The sequence below is a fragment of the Vicia villosa genome, linkage group LG3, assembly GCF_029867415.1.
Source record: "Vicia villosa cultivar HV-30 ecotype Madison, WI linkage group LG3, Vvil1.0, whole genome shotgun sequence".
Taxonomy (NCBI): domain Eukaryota; kingdom Viridiplantae; phylum Streptophyta; class Magnoliopsida; order Fabales; family Fabaceae; genus Vicia; species Vicia villosa.
Genome location: NC_081182.1, coordinates 198,798,897 through 198,824,376, shown reverse-complemented (window position 1 = coordinate 198,824,376; position 25,480 = coordinate 198,798,897). Strand labels below are relative to the sequence as shown.

Here is a 25,480-nt window from a genome sequence, read left to right as displayed (position 1 = left end):
CCAACCGATAAACTTAAGCATATCGCCCTTACCAGGCCTCACGCTTAGGGGATTTATGTACTTCTCAAGTAAAGAGTCAGAATTTGACCACCAACAAAAGCACTTATTTCCAACAAAATCACTTCTCAAAAAAGAACTTTCAAAGGAATGGCTTAATTCACAAAAATTCAAAGTAAAAGTGGTGAATTCAAAGGTAAATTCATAAGGAAATACAAAGCAAAATTCAAGTTTAGTTCAAGCCATTAGTCTTACATTGAGACTTGGTATTTATGCTAAACCTCAACATGTCTTCCCTCTGACTTCCTTCAACTACCTATTTATTCTCAAACTCATGCATTTACACATTTACCCTTAACTAACTTCAACTTCCTTAAAGTTTTCAAAATAACACAAAATCAAACCAATTTTCTACTATACCTCCACCATTGATAACTTTTCATCCAACGGCTACGGTTAATGATCCGCAACTAAGCCTCTAATTGCCTTTCGACCATTGATAAACTTCTAACTTGGATCACAACCTACAGGTTCACAACCACCTACAAAAACTATAAAAATCCTCCATTAAAGTGTTATCATCTCAATGTTCTTCATATTCAAGTGCAATTGTTATATTCTACATCTAACAATTATTCAATCATCATCATCATCCAAGATTTCATCAAGTTTCATGGATTAAAGATTTACCACATTCATCAACATATTCATCATTTTACTTCAAGATACTAATCTACATTTATCATCAAAGTATCATCAAAGTTTCAACAAGTAATATTCAAGATTATTCATCTATATTCAATCATCATCATCATTGGAGATTAATTGGAGTGAAAAAAGCTTACTTTGAAGTTTTCCGAGTTTTTCGTCGGTGAATTTATCGACAAGTTTCAACACTAATCGGAGCAAATCTCCGCTCTGTCGGTAAGCCTTGAACTCTCTTCATCTCATGCCACCGATCATGTTATTGCTTGTATGAATGATTCTTGTTGAATGTATATGGTGTTTACTTGGATTATGTCGCTGTTTTGAAATTGATTTGATCATGAAAGTAAATTAATTATTCATGAAAATTCACATTAAAGTAGCATGAAAATTGACATAGTGTAGACTCCTCTCTTAATCTAACTACCAATTTACATTTAGTATCATAATAGATTGCATGTAATATAGCAACAAGTTTGGTTTAGGCAATATGCAACAATTAGTCAAAATAATCACTTTTACACTAATAAGCACTTATGTACATTCAACAAAAAACCATATTTCAATAAACTTGAAAATTGACATTAGCTTTTCTTAATACAGTTCTAATTGCATATTTAGCATGGCATTAACATTGGTTCTAATACATAACATAAAATAGCTTTTTTTCATAATCACTTTTTCTCATGAAACTCATTTTTTGACAAACATAGAATAAGCTTTTTCTTCCAATTCCAATTTCACAATATCAAATTAATACATAAAAACCATATACAATTAGCATTAATTTTAGCATAAGCATTTGAACTAATCTTTCAAAAATCACTTTTTTTCACTAAAAAACCTTTCATGAACATGAGCAAAATTTCACCATTCTTGAAAATTCAATAACTAAGCAAATGACAAAATCAACAAAAAAAAAAATCATATATTCTTGATCCCCAAGAAATTATAAGTGAGATAGACTTTTATTTCACCAAGTAGCACCACCACCATGAAGAGATGGGGATTCCGCCGCTGCACCAGTTGCCGGTCGGCCGGGCGCCCCCAGCTTCATCACCATCGTCCGACCCCACACGGGGGGCTGCCATGTTTCTTCTTTCCATGGTGATTTCACGAGAAAATGATGGAGGAGGAAGAGATGGCCGAACCGGTCTGGTCTGGTTCAAACCGGCCAGTCCGATTTATTTTACTTTACTTTTTTATGTTCTTTTATTCTATTTTCAGCCCATAAATAAGTTCACAAGCTTATAATTTAAATTCAAATTTTAAACATAGGTACTACACATAACGAAATAGTACAAAATTACGTATAAGTGCAAATAAAATTTAATCGCAAAATAATTTAATTGAATAAGTTATAATAAAATAATTTTATTGTATACTAAATTTAATTTCAAAGAAAAAAAATTAGTTTTAATATTAGGATCTCCTTCTTCAATATCAAAACTATTTACAACAAAATCAATCGCATCTGCAACGTTTTTATTAAATTTTTTCAATTTTTTTTTTCATTTCTTTTATTTTTAAATTTAATTTTTCATTAAAATAATCAAAACGACGTCGTTTCAATTTTTTAAAATTAAAAAAATTAAAAATGCACTTAAACCGTCAGTTTTTCTGATTTTAGCAGTTTATACCGATTTAATGACATGTCCGATACAACAATTGAACAAGACTGATTACCTGGCTGATTCCCGGTTTTTTCGATTTTAACGATTTATACCGATTCACCCCGGTTCAATGACATGTCTGATCCAGCAATTGAACCAGACTGATCTAACCGGGCAGTCCGGTGTTAGGGATGAATTTATGGTATTTTCATGGGTTATTATAACCAAGTTATGCGCTAAACTTAAGCAAAGTGTGCTAGTTTCATGTGTTTTTCAGTAAGAATTGAATTACAGATGTATAACTCATGTTGTGAAGCAAATCAAATCACTTTGGGTATTATTGATGCAGGTTTGGAGCTGAGAAGGAGCTTTATAAGAGCATGAAGAGGAAAGGAAGCTGGAGGAATAAAAAGACAAGCAAAAAGAAGAAGTTTCCAGCAAGGTCGCGCCGCGAAGGATTCAAGCGCGCCGCCCCAAACCCTCTGTCTTGGGTCGCGCCGCGGGACTACTTGCCGCGCCGCGGAGACGACGTGTCCAGCCCAACTCGTATAAATAGAAACCCTAGATGCCAATTAAAAGGGTGATTCTTTGGTGAACGAAATTAAGAGAGAAACCTGATCCTAAAGCACAGAGCAACCATTGAAGAAAGATTCTACATCAATTGAAGAGATTTTATTGATCATGATGAATTCCTCAATCAATCCTTGTGTGTTCTTCATGTGTGTTTATTGATGCACTTTTGCTAAACTCATGACATCATTACAGCCTATGAAGGGGGTTCAAAATTCAATGGATTTATTGGAATATCAAAACCAATCCTAAACATACTTTATTATATCACACTGATTGATAATATACATCAGGGGACCAGCTATTTATATACAGTTAGTAACCTATTTAAGAGTAACAGATTCCTATAAATATGCTAAGTAAATATAGATATTATTTTATAATATCTAAGAGTATTTCAAATTGTTAGAACAACACTTCCAACTCAAAACAAAACGAATACGAAAAAAATACATAAAAAACACACGATATTTGATAACGAAGTTCGGCCAATTGTGCCTACGTCTCCGACTGTAGAGCAGCTACAGTTCCATTGTATTAATCAACTTTATGTTTTACAGTTACAATTTAACAAAGAAGCTGAACTTGAGTAACCTATTCACTTATCAGTAATGAAATATCAATAAAAAGATGGTGTTGTACTGTCTCCAACAAAACTAGATAAAGTTGTTGCTGTGCTCAAATAAACTCTTGAGTCGTTCCAAGATAGCTCTCTTCTGTTCCTTGATTGATGTGGATGATCTCTCTACAGAGCCATGGAAATTTTCTGATATCACAGATTTATAGGGTAAACACCATTGGAAGAATCTACCGCCAATTGAGTAAACACAAACCTAACATTAAAAAATGCAAATATTGGGTCAAGCTTGATGGTGTAAAGCTAACATTAAAAAGTGGAAATATTGTGTAAAGCTTGATGGTGTTCATTTATAATAGAACAAAGTGGTATAATCAAAAGCAAATAAGATTAATAATGTATGAGATCTTAGGCACTAATGATGAAGTTGGCCACTGTTTTCTAAGTGACTAAATAATTTTCTAAGTGACATTAAGTTGGTATTTGTGAAGTTGGAGAGATAATTGAAATTAACTGAATAATGTAAAAAATTCATTTATAGAAACAAAAATAAAAGAGAGGAGCTAACCAGACTCTCATAGTGCCTTTAGATTCATGTGCCAAAATCTCATCAAAATAATTTCGGTAGAAGCATCATTATCAAACTCCTTCCCAACACAAGACATGCGAAAATCCAACATATTTTTAACAACCGCCTTTTCAGAATCTGCAATAAACCAGAAGATACACAAATCATGAACAAATAAAGAAGGAAGAAAAAGTCATATTAATTATCAGTCACTTCATGAACCACATGTATTACTTCACCGAGACATGATACTCTTTGAATATGATCAATTCATAATCCATAAGCATGTTGGGAATGTGAGCAATCTTACACCATTCTTTTCCTTGTTTCTTCCACACAAATTGATTTTCAGTTCTTTAAGCGCGAGGGAAACTTCCCCTCTTGCGATAACCATGTTTAAACCACTTTCCATCCCAGCATTCTATATCTTTATGATTAGAGATGTGTAAAACTGATCCATATAAACTGCAGCTGGAGCATGATTTTTCACTTCTTTTAGAAATCTCAAGCCATGCAGCTCAATGTTGAGGACGCCCTGTTATAGAAACATAATTTGGCTTTAAAATGAATAGAAACGACATACAGCAATATTCTTAGTACTAATGAAAACGGATTAGGGACACTCACATCTATGGCATGCTAGTCATAAAAGTACTGCTTCTTAAAGACTTCCATGCTTTGAAAGTTGGGATTCAAATTCGTCTACACATATGATTCAAAGCATTATAACTTACTACGACACAAACACGTCTTTCAAAATTTCCGCTCAGGTAGGAGTAAACAGATATACATCAAATAGAGACTGAGATCTTATTAAAAAATACTCACAGTCACAACCATGTTGTTGCCTTGCAGAGTTAAACATTTGGTTAAATGCCTCATAGGGGATACTACAAACACTTTCTTGCAATCCTATTTGTTTGTGACATCAATATTATTCCAAGATTATAAAACCTTTCCTTCCTGGAAAAAGCAGTAAACTATTTGTAATGGGCAGACAACAGAAAAATAAAAGAAGTAATGCAAAATAGATTGTGAAAAGACATACAATTGTTTTGTCTCTCGTTTTGCAATTTGTTCTCTTTGAAGTAGAGTAAACCATTGGGTGAATCTACCTCCAGTTGAGTAGACACAAACCTAACATTAAAAAATGGGAATATTGTGTAAAGCTTGATGGTGTTCATTTATAATAGAACAAAGTGGTATAATCAAAAGCAAATAAGATTAAGAATGGATGAGATCTTAGTATTAATTGTTGTGACTAAAATAGTTTTTGCACATAAATGATGAGTCTTGGATCATGCATTTAGTAAAAGGAGAATGTTAAAACTTATCAAAGAGAATATATATACCTGAGAAGCCAGACAGCACTTAAACATCTTTTATATATGAAGTCGACCTGACAGAAGAACAACACAAAAATCATTAGATTTTAAGAATTAAAAAGTGTCATTTCTTTTTGGTTTTAACCATCTCAAATCTCTAAATCTAAAGGTGAAACACCTAGCTAGCATGACCTATCACAATTTAGCATCAGATTCAAGTTTATCCATCAATGAACAATCTCTAAATTGTTTTGTAATCTAACAGATTGAGAAAACACATACACTTGTTTTGTCTCTAGCATTGCAAATGGCTCTCTTTGAATCTTCAACAACTTAGAAATCTACCTTTTCAACAAAAATATATTATTAATTTATACACAATAAATGTAAGGGGAAAGAAAACAACGAAGAATAGATTTGGCAATCTTAAGCCACTCTTTCCCTCGTTTCCTCTGCATACCTGATTCAAATAATGGACACAAATTGATTTTCAGTTCTTTAAGAGAGGAATGCAACTTCCCCTCTCCTGGCAACCACATTGAAGCCACTTCCATCCAAGAATTCTATGTGTAGAAAATTTGAACTGATCCATAAACTGCAGCTGAGGCAGGATTATAACCTCTTGCGGAAATGTACTAGCAATCACAAAACAATGCGCGTCAATGTTGAGGATGCCCTGTTATAGTAATATAATATGGCTTTAAAATGAATAGAAATGACATGCAACAATATTCATAGGACTAAGTTGGCCATCATTCTAATTGATATCTTCTTAAAAGATACTCACAGCCATGTTGCCTTGGAGTGTGCATCATTTGGTTACATGTCTCAGAGGGAATACAAACACTTTCTTGCAAAGCTCTTAAAAATAATCCTTCATTAAGCAGGAAATTATATGTAAGTAGTAGACAACCGAAAAAGAAAGAGGTAATCCGAAACAGATTGAGAAAACACGTACAATTGTAGTGTCTCTAGCTTTGCAATTTGCTCTCTTAGAATCTCCATCATCTTGAAATCTACCATATGAATAAAAATATCTTATTAGACATAATAATCAATCCCATAAATAATCTAATGAGGATCGAAAGTAACAACGAAACATAATGTATTTAAATTTAATGCAGAATAAACGATGACTTCGAGACAGTACATGTTATTGACATGAATAAGAAATAGGAAAGCGGAGAATTTCTCTGAAGTCATGTATAACATATTGCTAACTAATTAATCAATTTAAGAAGAAAAAAATTATTGGTTCCCTTTGGTTTTCTGCATCTTGAATCTATCTTTAAAGGCGAATTACATAGTTTACATGGTTAGAATTGAGATCAAAATCAACTAATACTCAATATAGATTACAGTATTAGAATTGAGGGAAAACAAAAGCTACTGTTTATGTTTGCTTACTCGTTTTCACTTATAATTAAGCTTATTGTTTCTCATATAGTAAATGATGCAACAATCACATAAAACATACTCTCTCTTTTTTTTTTTTTTTTTAAAAAAAATAAAGTAGAAACAACCAGGACCTCGTGAATTGGCAAAGAGTACAGTAAGAACTTACATTGTTAACCTTCTTTGAGAATGTGACTTAGTTTGTGAACTCACTACCATGAAGTCTTGGAGAGTGCATCATTTCGTTAAATGCTTCATCGGCAATCCTCTTAGTTTGTGAGGTCCAGTTTGCAATTCCTTCAGATTTCTCCCTGACTGTGCCCAACAGTTGTCTATAATAAATAAAAAGGAAATCTATTAAGACACAGTAGAAAAGTATCGATAAATTTTGTGTTAGTGCGTAATCTCACAGATTGAGAAAACACATACTCTTGTTTTCTAGCCATCTTAGAAATCTGACTTGTCTGCAGTTGGACTTCTGAATTTCAGCCCCAAATCTGAGAATTAATAATATTTATTAATTATATATTTATAACAAGAAAAATGAAAGAAGAAGTATTTCAGCTACTAATATGATTACTGAATATGATCAATTCATAATCTATAAGCAAGCTAGGAATGTGAGCAATTCTTACATTACTCTTTTCACCTCTTCCTGAAAAATACTAGAAATCCCAAGCCAAGCAGAACAATGTTGAGCAACCCATTTATGATATCCTCTTTGAGAATGTGACTTGTATCAATCCTTTTTAGTGACCCATGTCAGCAGCAAGAATAAAATGGGTTTTGATGTGAGAACTAGCAAGTATTTCATTTCACTTCGAACCCCAAATGAAACCAAAACCTGGATAAAGAAGAAAAATGTTTATCCATAAACACATGAAATTAAACATATTTATTGATGACATTTATAATAGGAAACACGACAGATGTATTTTGGTGACTCACCTTGATGTAATAACTCATCCGATGATTTTGTGATTTACATATATTTTGGGAATGTGAGAAATCTTACTCCACTCTTTCCCTTTCTTCCGCAAATTTGCTTCCAATAACCGATTGCAATAACTGATATGCAGTTCTTTAAGAGAGGAAGGCAATTCCCCCTTTTCTGGCAATGACTTGAGCTTGGGTGCGTTACGAATAGTAAGTTTATGGAGAGAGGTGAGATGTTGAAGCCACTTCCCATCCAAGCATTCTATATCTTCGAGACGAGAGATCCCTAAGGAAACGAGATTAGTGGGTAGAAACGGAACTTGCGTTCTCATCACCCCCTTCACAATATCATCACCCGAAATATCCAACTTTAAAAAAAAGTCGGCCGCGACAAATCAGTATTAAAAAATAACAATACTATTATTCACTGTTTTTATTCTGAGAAAAAAAATCAGAGACAAACAGTCGTTATGACTACGACGAAGCATTAATATGATACGTTGTTATTGGAAACAGATTTTCAACATCAAAATATAAAAATACAAAATAAGGAAAACCTTTTTATAAACATGATTGATTACCCTGCGACGATCTTCAATCGAATTTACAAAGAAAAATTATGCAGCCGCAATACGATTGCTGCGACCGTGACAGTTAAACTTAAAACTTTTCTATTATATGGAAGATTATATGCAATATTATAAGTAGTGAAGAAAAAATTTAGTCACTATATAGTAGTTGATTAATGTGTTAATTGATTAAGGAGAAAGTTTTAAAGGTAGGAAGTGGCTAGAAAATTAGGTTTAGGTGAATGAAAATAGTGAGACTTGGGAACCAACTAGTAATGGCTGTCTGCACTTAATTGGTGTACCAACTACTACCTATTTTTATGTTACAACCGTGTGGTGTTCTTAAAGAAAATGTTGCTATTTGCACCTCAAAATTGGATGAATCTAATTCTGTGTGACATACGCGTAATGGTCTTTCTAAGTTGACTGTTTCAAATTTAATGTTGGACTCAGTTCGTACTGTAAGGTTGTTGTACTTTACAGCTCTGCATGGATTTTTTTATAGGTAGTTCTTCTGATATTTTCTAGATAGAACAACTAATTTGGATTGTTTTTTCTTTCTATTATATAGATAGTTCTTCTGATATTTTCTAGATTGGATGACTTATTTGTACCGACATTGCCATTATTGGAATGGAACAAGATTAGATTCTTTGAAGTAATGTCTCATTTTCAATTCTTGTATATAGAAAGAGAAAGAAAACGAGAAATTCCACTTAAATTTATGAGTCGTTCTGCGGTGTTAAATTTGAGTCAAAATAGTCGATTGCTTTTTACATGGTCTTTCCTTTTAGAGGATCTATTTGTTATATTAAATTAATATAATTAGTTTTCTAGTAACTCAAGCAATTGGTGAAAGAGATAGAATTTAAGATAGAAGATGTATCTCAAGGATTCAGTGAAAGAGATAGAATTTAAGATATAGAAGATGAGTGTACTAATTAATAATGAAAGAGATTTTCGTAGTTTGAAAGAGACAACACGTGTAATTTTGTCATTCTCGACAGCAAATCAGAAAATAACTTCGACGATACGGAATTATCCCAAGGCCATATATATTGCAATGGCATGGGTAGAAAAGTTCGTAGACCTTTTAATCCATGGAATAGTTCAAATTTATCGTATGAGTTATATTCTTTCCTGTCGAATGACAACTGTCTCACTCTTTTATCTACCCTTTCATCTAGCCTATGTTTGTCCAACCTAGTGCAATATGGAGATGATACTGCCATAACTAAATCATTGATGAGGTCGTGCATTTCAAAGCATGATTTCTCATCACCAACGAACTCACTTGGCACATTATCAATAGACCTTTGACGTATTAGAGACCTCGACACTAGCTCATCAAAGTATTCTTCAGCTACTTTTTCCCAACTTTTGTCACTTTTGGGTTGAGGTACTAAGCCTTCTGCAATCCACAACTGAACCACCATCTTTTTCACTAAGATTGAGTTCTTTGGAAAAATTGAACAATGAGCAAAACATCCTTTTAAATAAGCTGGAAGATAACGATAACTCAGTAGTAGAGCTGGTTGCACCTCATCATTTGCCCGTTCCCAAACACTATTTTTTAATACATCACTCCAATGATCTTGTGACAATTTGGTGCGAAGAATACCCCCTAATGCTACTGCAGCTAACGGTAAGCCGCCACATTTTTTGGCAATATCTCTACCAATTATTTCTAGATTGGGATGTTGCTGATAGTTTCTTTCTACAAATGCATGTTTGGCTAATAAAGCCCAAGAATATTCAGTATCCAAAGATCTTAAATGGTGGACATAGAGAAATTTTTGCATGGGTAGTACAACTCTTTCATCTCGGGTTGTGATGATGATCTTACTCCCTTTATGCCCAACATTAAAGATATCATTTAGACTATTCCAACCAACATATTTTCCGTACCATATATCATCTAAAACTAGTAAAAACTTTGTGTTACTTAAAGTTTGTTGCAACTGTACTTGGAGTTTATCCAAGTTAGTATCTGTAATTGTTCGTGCAGTGACAGATTCAAGAATGGTTTTAGTGACTGTGAAAATATCAAGATCTTTGGGAATATGAGCCCATCCTCTTAGCTTAAATTCATCCTTCACACGAAGATCATTGTAAAGGTGTTTAGCTAGTGTTGTTTTTCCTAATCCTCCCATACCCACAATAGAAATGACTCCTATTTTACTTTCACTATCATAATCATCCTCTGACAGCAAATACTCTTTAAGTTTCTTTTTGTCATCGTCTCTTCCATAAAAAGCAGATTCATCTCCCACAACAGAAGTTGTAGGAGTTATGTTCCAAACACGACTGCAATCACCTTCTTTTAAGCCAAGGTTTTGCTTTCTCAAATGTTCCAGTGTTTCAAATAACTTTGAGAGTTTAGAATTGATGTTTTTATTAAACCTTTTAAAAGGAGAAGAAAGTTTTATAAGAACCTGGTCAGCTTCCACTTTGCGCCTTAAAGCCTCGGTGTTGATTTCGTCAAACAAATCATCAACTTGAAACACAGCATCTTGCAGCATAATCAGCCACTCCTTGACCGCAGGATTGTCAATCTGTTTGTCCTCAGCATCATAAAGTACAGATTGAAGACTCAGCAGTGTTATCTTCATCTTTTCCAATAGCACACTGTCAAGCTTAGTCCTCCTAAAGAAATCAACAATCTCACCAGAAACAATCTTTCCCACCAGCATCTCCATGGAAGCTGAAAGAAGTGCTCCTCCAAGAATAGACGCCATAACTTAGTTCAACAGTGTAAGAATAGTTAGAGAATATGCAATGCAAGGTAGACGATAATGCAGCTTCACAGGACTTATTAGTAAAGTGTTGCAAGATGAAACGTATAGAAGAAAATGCTACAATGACTCGTGGATTGATTGTGTCAACAAAAATAAATCAATAATCATGGAAATATAATTAATTGTGTCCACTGCTTTCTATTTTCTATTGTCCATATATTTCTTATCTATTCTATTATTGTAATAATACTCCATATATTTCTTATCTATTTCCATTTTTCATCGTCAGCTATAAGTCTATATCTTTCTCGTCCCTATACATGTAGTAGTATATATAAGGAAAAAAATTCTTGCTCACACTTTGAACTGAAGTGACATAAGTAAAAAATAATGGCCTCAAATTTTATTTAGATTATGCTAAAATGTCCTATATATAAATTAACTATAATTTGGAGGCTTAACTCCGACTTTTTAAAATTCCCTCGATTTACTTTTTAATTTAAAAAATAATTTAATTGTTTATAAATAATTATTTTTTATTAAAATAATTATAAAAAACTAATATAACATCAGTATACATCATTCTTATACACCTAACTTAATTATGAGAAATGTTATAAAAATATTTAAGAAAATAATTTGTTTTCTTTCGCATTCTGGTTCTGAGGGGAATAGAACTCTAGTAATTCATAGCTTTGTATCGAGAAGTAGTAATTCAGAGCTTGTGCTAAGAAGTCATGACAGTGAATAAATATTATTTTTATCATAAATCAAACTCAATAATCCTTAAACCTTCATTCCTTTAGCAAGAACTCGTTTACCACTCGAGTACAAGTGTTTGATTAAAATAAATTATACATTAGTAAACAGCTAATACACATAACACAAAAAAAAAGGGTAGACATGCTTTAATTTCATTACAATATTTGCATAAACTTTGATAAACAAAAAGTATCACTACATGAATATAAATACGGTATTGTTCGAGGTCTAACATATTGGGCCCAGCCAACTATCTTAACAGAGTTACAATTGTAACACCCTTCTAAACCCCCGATAAATTAAATAATATTTTCAGAGTAAACATGTAATTAAGAGCGTTACAATTATCTCATATAAAATAAAACATTTGTCATGCTGTTCTGAGGAACATAAACAATTGCAAACATGTTTAAAACACAGCGGAATACTTTATTAGTTGAATAATCAAAACCATCATCTACCACGTTCAAGGCATAACCAACATTATTCAACAACAAAACCAAAACTAGAGTTATCATCCAACTCTAGACACAACCGTCCCCTAGTGTTACAAGACCAGAGCATGACACCGACACAACCGAACTAAACGAAGTAACTCTACGAGTTATCCTCACCCAGCACAAGCCGCTAATCCTTAATCTGAAAAATAGTCAACAGTAAGGGTGAGTCTCATTCGCAATTAAACAATGTTATCAGTTCATAAACGATAAAACATCAACAGTATAATATTCACCCAACATCGACATATATTCAGGCTATACACACATACATCAAACACACAACATTATAACATTGGAAAACTTCCATTCATGTTATAATGAACCAAACACCTAATGCAATGCAACTACATGCATGTGGTACCAATCATGGGACGAACCCATCTCACCGATCCACCATCGTCAAGGATACGGCGACACCCACTCACTAATTCCACACAATGGGAATTAGCTACCACTGATCCACCATTGTCAAGGATCAGCCACATAATGATTATGAAATGCATGTATCAACCATAACATGCTCATCATCCACATAGACCAACAAATGTCATAATCATCAACCAATATAGTAATCAATAGCCACACACACAGTTATGCTATTCCCAACCAAATAGAATACATATTTTACATCAACAATATATGTATAACAACACCAATTACAGCCACAACATCATAACAGATATAACATCCACCACACAGTGCAACAACAATAGCACCTCTCACAATCGTGTATCAAGTACAACAAATCAACCCAACAACAACAGAGCATTTACGTCATCATTCATCAAAACACATGATAACCGTATTTACCATGAACAACATCCATTTGCATAACAAGCAGGAGCAATCACATTATAACAACACATATCATTGCACATATTCAATTATGCCACCAACAATTCAGTGCACCTCATCAATTATGCAAAATAAGAATAAACCACATTTGGAGAAAACAATACTTTTCAAAATAAAATCAAGTTATTGTTGTTTTATTTATTTCATAGGGTAGAGCATTTAATTTAAGGAACAACGTCCAAAACGGCGTCTAAAACGGATTTACGGTTCAAAAGATACGAATTTTTGAAAATAAATATTTTTCGTAACGGGTTACGAAAAGGCGTAACGGGTTACGAACAACAATTTTTCAAAAAAGCTTCAGCCGTAACGGGTTACGAAAAGGCGTAACGGGTTACGAAAATAATTTTCTAAAACAGTTTCAGCCGTAACCGGTTACGAACAACACCGTAACCGGTTACGAACTCGTAACCAGCCCAAAAACCCCATTTTTCACAGTCGTAACCGGTTACAAGCCCAACCGTAACCGGTTACATCACCTGTAACAGCAAAAAAGCACTTTTGACAACAACTTATTTCCATCCAACACAACCCAAATCGCATCATTTCGACCATACACGAAAAACATAATCAATTCACAATCATTCCATGTTATTTCATGTTTCAACAACACATCCAAACATAATCAAACATCACAACAAGCATTTATACATAATTTATCAATTTGAACCCGAATGTCAAAACCCCAACCTAGAACATACCTCTCTATTGAGTCAATACCATACAAATCTTAATTCTATCATCTACAACCCGATAATAGAGCAAGAATCTCCTTCAAACCCGTAAGCCCTTTTTCTCCAAATTCAGCAAGAATCTCCAATCTTCAAACTCGCTTATCTCCCTCATCGAGAACCTCCCTGACACAAATTAATATATCAAATCGAAGGAAATTTCGTGTAGAATCCGAATCTTCGAGAATTACCTGATTTGGAGTTACGAGTAGGAAGTTATGACTCATTTTGTGAAGGCTGCCAAAGGGTTGCGAAAATAGCTTTTGCCCGTGAGTTATTCTTCTCTCCCTCTTAGGTTTACCTCCTCTATTTCTCAATTTCCTCTTGTTTTCTTGTTTTATGAAAACATAACATAATTTAGTAATGGGCTCCTTCACACTAACACCTCCACATTACTAACTCCACCAATGGCCCAACACTACATTTTATTATTTCTCCCAACATAATTCCAATAAAATGCTAATTCAAATTAATTAATTTAAAACTTAATTAAATTAATTAAATAAGAAATTTTGGGATGTTACAACAATCCTTCCAGAACCTTCTCAAGTACACAGAAGATATTTTATTGTTGATTATAAGAGATTCAGGCTTCAGGTGCGTCCAATGAGTCTTTGCAATCAATGTTTGATAAATAAAAAATTTGTTATTTTCTCTCTACGATATATAAAGAAGGCACCAAATTCAGCTACTCAGTTTCAAACTTAATTTCAATTCACTCTTCTCCCTAACATACTAACGATATATAAAAAATTAGTTTTGAGATGCATCTTCAAAAACACCATTGATCTTATTTACTACACGCTTTTCATTAAAATTGACATTGTTGTCGGAAACTCTCTGTCGATTTTTAATTTAATCAATATTAGAGTCATAGAAATTGAATTCTCGTGTTCTGACCCTTGCGTTCATGTGTTCGGACCTTTACGCGATCTAACGTAAAAAACTTGATTTTCTAAAAATCGACTCTAAAGCGAAATTTTACAGTGTTATTTCATAAAGAAAAAAATCAGGGATCAAAGTACTCTATTTTAGGAAAAGGACAAAATATGGGTCGCCACTCTAAAAATCCTAAGTTCTTTGTTTTTCTATTTTATTTGATTTATTTTTTGTTTTCATATTTTTTTTAAAAATCTGAAAAAATGTATAGACTAAAAGCGTCAATAGAGGAGCAACATCGATAAATAGAGGCAACGACAAAGATGCAAGCAGAGATGGAGGAAAAATGCGGTTATTTATACAATTCCAAGGAATTGGTAACCAAACGTTTGGTGGAAGCATATGAGTTAGTGGTGCACCGACGGATGAGGTGAATAATGATGATATTAACAATGATGATTTTCTTTACCCAGAAGACCTATAAAGATTAGTCTTATTTTTTCTTTTTAATTTTAAATTTTAAATTGTCTAAGATATTAAATTTTAATTAATGTAAGATATTAACTTTAATTTTAATTCATAGTTTTTTTATTAATTATATTTTATTAATTATTATATTATAATTTTTATTTTATATTTAAATAAATATTTTTTATTAATATTATTAATTTAAAATCAGAATTAATAATAAATAATTTTTTTTATTAATATTATATTAGGTTTTATTTATTTTTTTAAAATTAATTTTAGTGACGTGAAATACATGTCACAAATTAGTGACATGTAGATCACGTCGCAACCTGCTAAATTCAAATAGAAATTAAAAAACAAAATCAGTTATTTAGTAACATGGGTGTCACGTCGCAACTTTGTGTCATGACATTCACGTCACTAAATTGATGTGTTTTTTGTGTCCCATCTGCCATGTCTGCTGCAACAAAAAACTTTTGACTTGCGTGCAGGATATTACGGTGTGATTGTCACGTCATTAATTAGTAACATTAAAATTATGTCAATATAAAGTTGTCACGCACTCCCCTGCGGTATAGATGTTCACGTCGCAAAAAACAGGTTGTGACATGATTTTACACGTTGTGTCGTGAAAATCACGTCATTAATGAGCGTTTTTTGTAGTGTATGGTGAATTGGAGAGCTGCTCCCGCCCCTAGAGTATATCTTTTTATCAAACTTGGTAAACAAATCTTTCATCTTTTCTCGCCTTATTCGGTTATATTTTTTGCTTATTTATTATTATTGCTGAAGGCCATTTATTTTAGCTGTTATTGTTCTTTGCCTCACATATCAAAATGTTGATTGAAATTAAACCTTATCATTATCACAACACTTCTTAGCTACTTCCTTACTTTTACAATATTCGGGTCACTCAAATAGATAGACAGACATGACTTGCCGAGCTTTCACACTTTATCTGAGACTTCAAAATTCTATGTCATATTGCTTCTGATTATATATGCACTTTGATCTCGAGTCTCCTTTATTGATAATGTATGAGATATTTTTATTGGAACACCATTATTAAGATTAAAAGTTATTATCACTGACTTTAACTATCTTTGTCATCAAAACTTGAGATAAATCTTTTGTGCCATTTTCACCTTCTTATTTAGAAGCACATAAATCTACATTCTTCTCATTTTTTATGATGACAATGCAATTTTTTTTTATATCTTTGGTTACGTTTCCTTACACCATATATAGTAAAATTAATATATTTTAAAATTAACCTTTTTACTTACAGATTTAGGTCAAATAATTTCTTAATATGTCAGCAGCACAATTTTGTTTATAGATGTATTCATCTTTGATTTTACATCTAGAAAACAAGTAATATTAATTGGAGGTATTAAAAAAATAATAAAAAATAAATTTGAAATGAAACTTATGTGTGGGCTTTTTTTTTTCTTTAGAAAAAACATATTTTAGGAATAAAGTAGTTCATAATTTTCTTTGAAAATATTTATTTTAGTTTCAGTTAAAGATTAGCATGGTGAACACAGCTAAAAATTCCTAGTTTGTTGTTGATGACCTTTTGCAATCACATATAATAACTTTGAAAGAAAATTAACAATTTATGAAAATCAAAAAGCTTATTGGTAAAAGAGAATATCTCAGAGTTCAGAAAAATATATATCTTGAAAGACCATTATTTAGAATATGATTTGCAATTGGTGACCTGTTGTGCTCATAAAAGAGACCAGGGTGTGGAAATGGATACACAAGCAAGTATATATGATATTTGATCAGATCTAGTAAACTGATGAAGTCCTACTCCTAGCAAAGAAATAAAAATGCCAATGTACCATACTCATAACATCTGAACAAGTCAAGAAAGGAGTTTAAAATTTGATGTGTTTGAAATTGTTAGAACAACAATTTCTATTCAAAATAAAATAAAAACAGAGAATATAGAGAACACTCAATATTTGATATGATGGAATTCGGCTAATTGTGCCTACGTCTCCGAATGCAGAGTAGTTGTAGTGCCGTTGTATTAATCAAATAGGTTTTCCAGGTTATAGTTTATCAAAGCGGCTAAACTCGAGCAACCTATTCATTTATGAGTAAGCTATGAATCATATTCAACAAAAAGATGTTTCAGTGTCACTCAACTAAACTCTTAAGTCTTGCCAACATGGCTCTCTTCTGAATGTGTCAAATAGTTTTGGTGGCAAACAAGCCCTAAAAGACTTGTCAAAGCTTTGTTTAAACTCCAGCACTTTATCGGTCCTTACATTTGGTGGTCGACATGCCCAATAAGAAAGCATTCCAATCTCTAAATCTTTTATGAACAGTTTCCTTTCATGTGAGTACTTCCTTGCTTCTCAACATCAGTGTTCCCAAGAGAACTGCATTAATAAACACATGTTTACCATTTGTTCATCCAAATTCTCAGCCACTTAATAATAATTTTGTTGTGATATAATTTTGTTAAACACATGATATCTTTACATGTCAATAAAGGGCTTCAGATTTCAATGCATTTGAAATTGTTAGAACACAAATTCCAATTCAAAAGAAAACAAATTTGAAAAAAAAAAAAAAAAACAGAAACACAGAACACACGGTATTTGCTAACGAAGTTCGGCCAATTGTGCCTACGTCTCCGACTGCAGGGCAGCTGCAGTTCCGTTGTATTAATCAAACATATGTTTTACAGATTACAATTTGATAGAGCATCTGAACTCGAGCAACCTATTTACTTATTGGTAAACAATGAGTCATATCTGACGAAAAAACAATAAAAAGATGGTGTTGTAGTGCCTCTCTTCTGTTCTTTGAATGCCGGAGATGTTCCTTTGCGGAATTCCTCGAATATAGGATGAATGTGTCTTGAATGATGTGGATGATCTCTCTACAGAGGCATGGAAAGTTTCTGGACATCATTCATATTTGTTTGCGAAACCATTGGAAGAATCTACATCCAGTTGAGCAAACACAAACCTAAGATTAAAAAATGGAAATATTGTGTCAAGCTTGATGGTGTTCATTTATAATAGAACAAAGTGGTACAAACGTAATTGATATTCATTTGAAACGTAGTGCATGAACTGGAAGATAACCAATTAGAAACAAAAATAAAAGAGAAGAGCTAACCAAAATCCAACATATTGTTAACAGCCCCGTTTTCAGAATCTGCAATAAACCAGAAGATACACAACTCATGAATAAATGAAGAAGGGAGAAAAAGTCATGATAATTGTTGTATAGGAAAAAAAATTAATAATAATTATTAGCCTTCTAGAGGCTATAGTTTATCAATCAATGAATTGGGTAATGGTGGAATAGGGACACTCACAGCTACGATGTGATAAAAGTACAACCCTCGGACTGTCATGCTTTTCAAGTAGGGATTCAAGTTCATCTGCATCAAAATCATAATAATTTACTCAGACAAACGACTTCTTTACAGAGTGCATCATTTGGTTAAATGATTCATCGGTGGTACTCTTGGTTTGTGAGGTCCAGTTCACCACAAATGGAAATTTTGCAATTCCTCCAAATTTCTCCATGACTGTGCCCAACAGTTGTCTACAGTAAATAAAAAGCAACATATCTATTAAGACACAACAAAAAAGTATCAATTAACAAAATTTTGCGTTTATGTGTGTAATCTAATAGATTGAGAAAACTCATACATTTGTTTTCTAGCTAGCTTGCAATTTGCTCTCTTAGAATATTCACCATCTTAGAAATCTGACTTGTCTGCAGTTGGAATTCTGAATTTCAGCTCCCGATCTAAGAAATAATAATATTTATTAATTACATATTTATAACAAGAAAAATGAAAGAAGAAGTATTTCAGCTACTCACCGGGATATGATGCAAGGAATGTAAATATGATTAATTCATAATCGATAAGTATGCTTGGAATGTGAGCAATCTTACAATACTCTTTTCCTCGTTTCTTCCACACACTTGCTTCCCCTCTTCTGACAATATGTTGAAGTCACTTTCCATCCAGCTAGGAAAAATACTAGGCATTTACAATAATGTTGAGGAAGCCCTGTTATAGGAACATAATTTGGCTTTTAAATGAATAGAAACGACATACATCAATATTCATAGCACTAAATTAGGCATTATTCTAACGAAAATGGAATAGGGACACTCACAGCTATGACATGCTAGTCATAAAAGTATTATTTCTTAGACTTCCATGCTTGGAAAGTTGGGATTCAAATTTATCTACACACCTGCATCACACATCTTTTAATATTTCAAAAGTAATTAGTTATTTAAAAATTATATTAAATAATCAAATAGACATGCTTTAAAATTTTCTTTCATAAAATTTTAATTAATAAGTCAAGTTATTCAGCCTCTGATATGAGGACAATGCTCGTTAATAATGCGCATGAACATCAAACGCTCACGCTGTTATGATGTTGTCCAGAAAACCTATATTTGACACTAGTTGAATAATATCAAAAGCATGTTTTATGTATGAAATTGATCTGACAGGACAACACAAGAATATCCAGAATATGTGTATAAGAATAGCCTGTAATATGTTGGTAAATTAAACATGGGAGGAAAACAAAAATCATTTGAGTTCTAGAATTGAAAAATGCCAATTCCTTTTGGTATTTAGCATCTCAAATCTGTAAATCTAAAGGTAAAGTACTTAGCATGGCCTACCACAATTTGGTACCAGATTCAAGTTCTCACACAATTTTGTAGATTAACAATATTTTATTGCACTTGGGTTTCAGAAACAGAAATCGTGAAAAAGATTTGAACAACACCTGAATATTTAACTTCAATGAAATATATCTAAAAATATTTAACGCGAGAACACCGTATGCATGAATTTAAATTGCGGACCGCATCACGTGATGCGGCCGCAATATTGCGGTTGCGGTAGTGTCCGCATCCGCATTAGGCCGCAATTGCGGTGTGATTGCAAATCACAATAAAAACTGCATCATAACGCCGAAATGGCCTCAACCGCATCCCATCAACCGCAATAGCCGCAACCGCATCTGCGTTCGCAATTTAAAACCATGACCGTATGTACCAAACATGAATTAAGTGATGGTAGAATCCAATTCATCTGCATCAAAAGCATGTTAATTTACTGAATCAATAGACATGATACTAAGTCACTAACAATCTAATTTGCTTCCATAAATTTCTAATTTCTAAAGAATAAAATAAATTCTTCTGCCTTTATGACCAGAAACATGACGGTCAATAATAACATGAATGTAAAAGGCTCATGTTGATATGATGCAGAAAACATATCTTTTGCATAAATGAAAGTTAGTACCTTAATCACAAATATCATTATGTCAAACTGTTACCACGTATATCAACACTTTTCTGTGGTCCTCTTGGATAGTGAGGTCCATAATTTTGTAATCTATAATCAAAAAGAAAAGTATTGTAAGTAGACAACAGAGAAATAAACTATCAAGTAGACTATTTACAACGGCCATTGAAAGATTAACATTTCTCTTAGAATTAAGCTTCATATAGTTAAAATCATAACTAAAACAGTCACATAAAATATACTCAAGGTTCATTTATTCACTTGTCTGTTGTTGGCATTACGAATCCTTTTCAGCTACCCGTGTCAACAACAAGAATAAAAGAGGTTTAGATGATTAGGAAGAAAATGTTATCTATAAACACGTGAAATTAAAAATATTTATCGATGATATTTATAAAAAGAAACAAGAAAGAAGTATTTTGGTGACTCACCTTGATGTAATACTCATTCCATGATTTTGCTGTTTATATATATTTTGGGAATGTGAGAAATCTTACGCCACTCTTTCCCTCGTTTCCTCCGTAAACTTGCTTCCAATAACGGACATTCATAGATATTCAATTTTTTAAGAGAGGAAGGCAAGTCCCCTTCTTTTGGCAAAGACTTGAGCTTGGGTGAGTAATAAATCTCAAGTTTATGAAGAGAAGTGAGATGTTGAAGCCACTTCCCATCCAAGCATTCTATATCTTTAAGATCGGAGATCCATAAGGAAACGAGATTAGTGGGTAGAAACGGAACTTGCATTTTTATCATTGTATTCACAAAATCATCACCCGAAATTTTCAGCTTTGAAAGAGAAGTGAGATGCTCACAAGTTGTATTCCACAAAATCCCTCTAACCTTGATAATCCAAAGTTCTCGTAAAGTGATAGGCAAACCATCTATGGAAAACGATTGCAGATTTGGAAGATTAGTAATTATCATTTGTTGAAGGCTAGTTAGAGTCTTTATTGATTCAGGTAGAGATCGTAATTTCTCACAAAAATGCACAGTTAAATGAGTGAGGTTAGGAATAGGCAATCCACATAGGGAAACTGACTCCAGTTCATGGCAACTCCCTATTTTGATGCTTATAAGAAACAAGAGATTATGTTGTGATGCATCTTCGGCAATTAATATGGATTTTAAATTATTACAGCCGTAAATATCTAGACTTTTGAGGACTGGGAGAGAGCATAGGGTAAATGATGTCATTGAATTACAACTATGGAGTATTTTCAAATGCTCAAGTGATGTGTAATTGTGAAAAGATTCCTGAGAAAGAAATTCCAGATTCTCACAATCTTCAATTACGAGAGTTTGTAAGGTTTTGGGAAGACCGTCTCTTGGAAAGGATGTTAGAGATGGAATATTTTTTAAAATCATCCTTTGAAGAGAATAGAGACAAACCATCATTTGGCTGAATACGCCAAATGGTGGGCTTGTAATTATAATATTGTTAATATCATCTAAATACCTTGACTCCATCAATAAGGGACAATCCCGTAACACAAGTTCTGTAAGGAAAGAAAGGTTGTTGGGTGTCATCCCACTGAGTTCGGGACATTTAACAAATGACAATCTTTCAAGCTTAGGAAGGTTCATTGGTATGTTTCCTTTGAGTTTTGGACAACAATTTAGTGACAAGTGTATAAGACTAGGAAACTCAATAGATGTACCTCCAATCAACTTCCATTCCTCCCACTCTGCCATATTTTCAAAACTTAGAGTCTCTAAAGAGGTAAATGGTTTAAACGAAGGAGAATCACTTCCATAGAACATGGTACCAATGCTCTTTATTGATTGCATCTCACTAATAAAGAGTACTTTAAGATTACTTAGTTGCCCCAAGGATGGCAATCTTGAACAGTTTTTACATCCTAAGATCTTCAAACGCACCATGTTGCTAAATAAAGGATTGCCCAACCAATTTGGTAATTTGTCTCCAGGATATTCAGAGATGGACAGACTCTTCAAAATTGTCGACGGACGCAACCTTTCCAATACAACACTTTGTATTTGTGAATTTGAATGAGCAGTGTAAGACCATCTTAGTTCCAACTCGTCAATTTCTTTTTTCATCTCCAAGTTTGCTTGAGAAGCATGGGATGGGTCAATAACATTTTCAAGTTGTGAAATGGAAAGGCTTCCTCGTAGATGGGGATATTTTCCAAGATCCTCAATCTTCAACCCAACATCCTTAACGCTGCTCACAATAAAGTCCGACAATGTTTGCAGATTTTCTAATTTGGATATTTGTGCCGGCATTTTCTTCAATTTAGTGCCTCTGATGTCAAGGTGACGTAGTTTCACCAATTTCCCCATGTCTTTTGGCAATTCAGTGAGTTCCTCGCATCTTGACAATAACAACGTCTGCAAATTGTAAAGCTTGCATGTTTCAGAAGGCAGCCTTGTAATCAAAGTGCCAGAGAGATTCAAGTATCGCAAGTAAATCAAATTTCCAATAGAGTTGGGTAATTCTGTGATATTTCTGTAGTTTGAAAGAGACAACACATGTAATTTTATCATTCTCGACAACAAATCAGAAAATAACTTCGACGATACGGAAATATCATAACGCCCTAAAACTTGTATTGGCATGGGTAGAAAAGTTCGTAGACCTTTTAATCCATGCAATTTTTCAAATTTATCATCTGAGTTATATTCAAATCTGTCATATGCTAAGTATCGCACCCTTATATCTGGCTTTTGTGTGCCCAACATAGTGCAATATGGAGATGAAACTGCCATAGCTAAATCATTGATGAGATCGTGCATTTCAAAGTCGCTTTCCTCTTGAGCAAGGAACCGTTGACGTATCAAAGACCTTGACACTAGTTCATCAAAGTATTCTTCAGCTACTCTTTCCCAACTTTTCTCACTATTCGGCTGAGGTATTAAACCTTCTGCAATCCACAGCTGAACTACCATCTTTTTCACTAAGATTGAGTTCTTTGGAAAAATAGAACAATAAGAAAAGCATCCTTTCAAAGAAACTGGAAGAAACCGATAGCTCAATAGTAGGGCTGGCTGCACCTCATCATTTGTATGTTCCCAAATATTATTGTTTAATACATCACTCCAATGATTTTCTGACAAATTGGTGCGAAGAATGCCCCCCAATGCTACTGCAGCTAATGGTAAGCCACCACATTTTTTGGAAATTTCTCTACCAATTATTTCTAAACTGGGATGTTGTTGGTAGTTTGTTTCTACAAATGCATGTCTGGCTAATAAAGACCATGAATCTTCAGTTTCCAAAGATCTTAAATGGTGGACATAGAGAGATTTTTGCTTGGGTAGTGCGACTCTTACATCTCGAGTTGTGATGATGATCTTACTTCCTATTTTCCCAACATTAAAAATATCACTAAGACTATTCCAACCAACATAGTTTCCATACCATATATCATCCAATACTAACAAAAACTTTTTGTTACTTAAATTTTGCTGCAATTGAACTTCGAGTTTAACTAAGTCAGTGTCTATAATTGTTCCTGAAGTGACAGATTTAAGAATGGTTTTAGTGACAATAACAACACCAAAATCTTTTGGAATATGTGACCACCCTCTCACCTGAAATTTCTCCTTTATATCACGGTCGTTGTACAGGAGTTTAGCTAGTGTTGTTTTTCCTAACCCTCCCATACCCACAATGGAAATCACTCCTATTTTATTTCCACTATCACAACCATCCTCTGACAGCAAAAACTCTTTAAGTTTCTTTTTGTCATCATCTCTGCCATAAATAGCAGATTCATCTCCCAAAAATGGACTTGTAGGAGTTATACTCCAAACACTGCTGGAAACAGCTTCTTTCAATCCAAGATTTTGGTTTCTCAAATGTTCTAATCTTTCAAATAATTTGTGCAGTTTAGAATTGATCTTTTTATTAAACCTTTGAAAATAATCTAAAAACTTTTTAAGAACCTGGCCAGCTTCAGCTTCGCACCTTAAAGCTTCAGTGTTTAGTTCATCGAACAGTTCGTCGGCTTCAAAGACAGCATCTTGCAACATCTCCAGCCACTTCTTGACAGCAGGATTAGCGATCTGTTTGTCCTCACCATCATAAAGTACAGATTGAAGACTCAACAGTGTTATCTCCAGCTTTTCCAACAGCTCAACGTCAAGCTTAGTCCTCCGAAACAACTCAACAAATTCACCAGAAACAACCTTTTTCACCAACATCTCCATGGAAGCTGAAAGAAGTGCTCCTCCAAGAATAGCCGCCATGACTTAGTTCAACAAAATAAGATAGTGAGATTGGATTCAGAAAATGCAATGTAGAAGAAATTGCAACGTACGTAGAAGAAGAAATTGCAGGTTCACAAGAGTTATTATAGAAAGATATTTCAACTACTTTTTGGATGGAGAATTGATTGTGTCAACTACTTTTTTACTGCCTAATGATTGATACTCAATAATAGTAATAGTGTAGTTTGTCATACATATTAAATATATATTGAAATCTAAATGTAAATAGAAATAAAAAATGTACAATATCTGACCATAATAATACATAAGTTGATTGACTCGCTTATTATTTGAGTCGACTGCTTGTATTTTGTGTAGTCATCAATCAATAAATGTGAAAAAAATATCTTTCTTGTCCTATCTTTCTTGTTGTCCCTATGCCAGTAAGAAATAATTTCTTGTTCACACTTACTTTGAAATCATATAATTCAAAAATGAAGGATTTTATGGGCTGTAAAATTTCTTAGTATACATATATTCACAAGATAAAATTAATCTAATAATAAAATTTAATTTAAAATAGTTAATAATAAAAAAATAAAGATTTTAAATTGAATCGAGTTGAACAAATTTTAGTTGAGCTCAACTCGATTGGATTAAAACTGACTTAATTCAAAACTCTGCTCAAGTTTATCACAATTTTTTTTGTAATTTTTTTTTTGTAAACAATTTGAACTCAGTCTAATACAATAATTTATCAGTGGACCAGCTTTTTTTAAATACAAAAATAAAA

General features: G+C 33.1%; 2 protein-coding genes across 10 annotated transcripts; both read right to left on the bottom strand.

Moving 5' to 3' along the window:
• Positions 1-3,355: 3,355 nt before the first annotated feature.
• Positions 3,356-11,132, bottom strand: LOC131593259 (putative disease resistance RPP13-like protein 1). 4 transcript variants are annotated; one of them, XM_058865613.1, is made up of 15 exons: positions 7,699-11,132; positions 7,386-7,594; positions 7,180-7,247; positions 6,920-7,082; positions 6,314-6,371; positions 6,143-6,229; positions 5,816-6,031; positions 5,638-5,700; positions 5,383-5,429; positions 5,079-5,167; positions 4,859-4,993; positions 4,658-4,732; positions 4,265-4,565; positions 4,031-4,168; positions 3,356-3,718 (listed from the first exon to the last, which is right to left on the bottom strand). In XM_058865613.1, the coding sequence occupies exon 1, from the start codon at positions 10,991-10,993 to the stop codon at positions 9,197-9,199; it is 1,797 nt and encodes a 598-aa protein (XP_058721596.1). In that variant the 5' UTR covers positions 10,994-11,132; the 3' UTR covers positions 3,356-3,718; positions 4,031-4,168; positions 4,265-4,565; positions 4,658-4,732; positions 4,859-4,993; positions 5,079-5,167; positions 5,383-5,429; positions 5,638-5,700; positions 5,816-6,031; positions 6,143-6,229; positions 6,314-6,371; positions 6,920-7,082; positions 7,180-7,247; positions 7,386-7,594; positions 7,699-9,196. The 4 variants fall into 4 exon arrangements, with proteins under 4 accessions (XP_058721596.1, XP_058721597.1, XP_058721598.1 ...); XM_058865614.1 differs by having other exon boundaries at positions 4,341-4,565; XM_058865615.1 differs by having other exon boundaries at positions 5,638-5,696.
• A 5,774-nt stretch (positions 11,133-16,906) lies between these two features.
• LOC131593258 (putative disease resistance protein At3g14460) lies at positions 16,907-24,910 on the bottom strand. Of its 6 annotated transcripts, XM_058865611.1 has the most exons (9): positions 20,946-24,910; positions 20,512-20,604; positions 19,355-20,295; positions 19,053-19,245; positions 18,878-18,977; positions 18,688-18,770; positions 18,538-18,603; positions 18,336-18,374; positions 16,980-18,182 (listed from the first exon to the last, which is right to left on the bottom strand). In XM_058865611.1, the coding sequence occupies exon 1, from the start codon at positions 24,724-24,726 to the stop codon at positions 20,959-20,961; it is 3,768 nt and encodes a 1,255-aa protein (XP_058721594.1). In that variant the 5' UTR covers positions 24,727-24,910; the 3' UTR covers positions 16,980-18,182; positions 18,336-18,374; positions 18,538-18,603; positions 18,688-18,770; positions 18,878-18,977; positions 19,053-19,245; positions 19,355-20,295; positions 20,512-20,604; positions 20,946-20,958. The 6 variants fall into 6 exon arrangements, 5 of the variants coding, with proteins under 5 accessions (XP_058721594.1, XP_058721595.1, XP_058721591.1 ...); XR_009280837.1 differs by having other exon boundaries at positions 16,907-18,182; positions 18,538-18,770; positions 24,446-24,550; XM_058865612.1 differs by having other exon boundaries at positions 16,980-18,156; positions 18,538-18,770.
• Between the last annotated feature and the right edge of the window lie 570 nt (positions 24,911-25,480).

Excerpts from the sequence above, each read along its gene's own strand:
- LOC131593258 (XM_058865612.1), bottom strand. The coding sequence starts at position 24,726 with ATGGCGGCTATTCTTGGAGGAGCACTTCTTTCAGCTTCCATGGAGATG.
- LOC131593259 (XM_058865613.1), bottom strand. The coding sequence starts at position 10,993 with ATGGCGTCTATTCTTGGAGGAGCACTTCTTTCAGCTTCCATGGAGATG.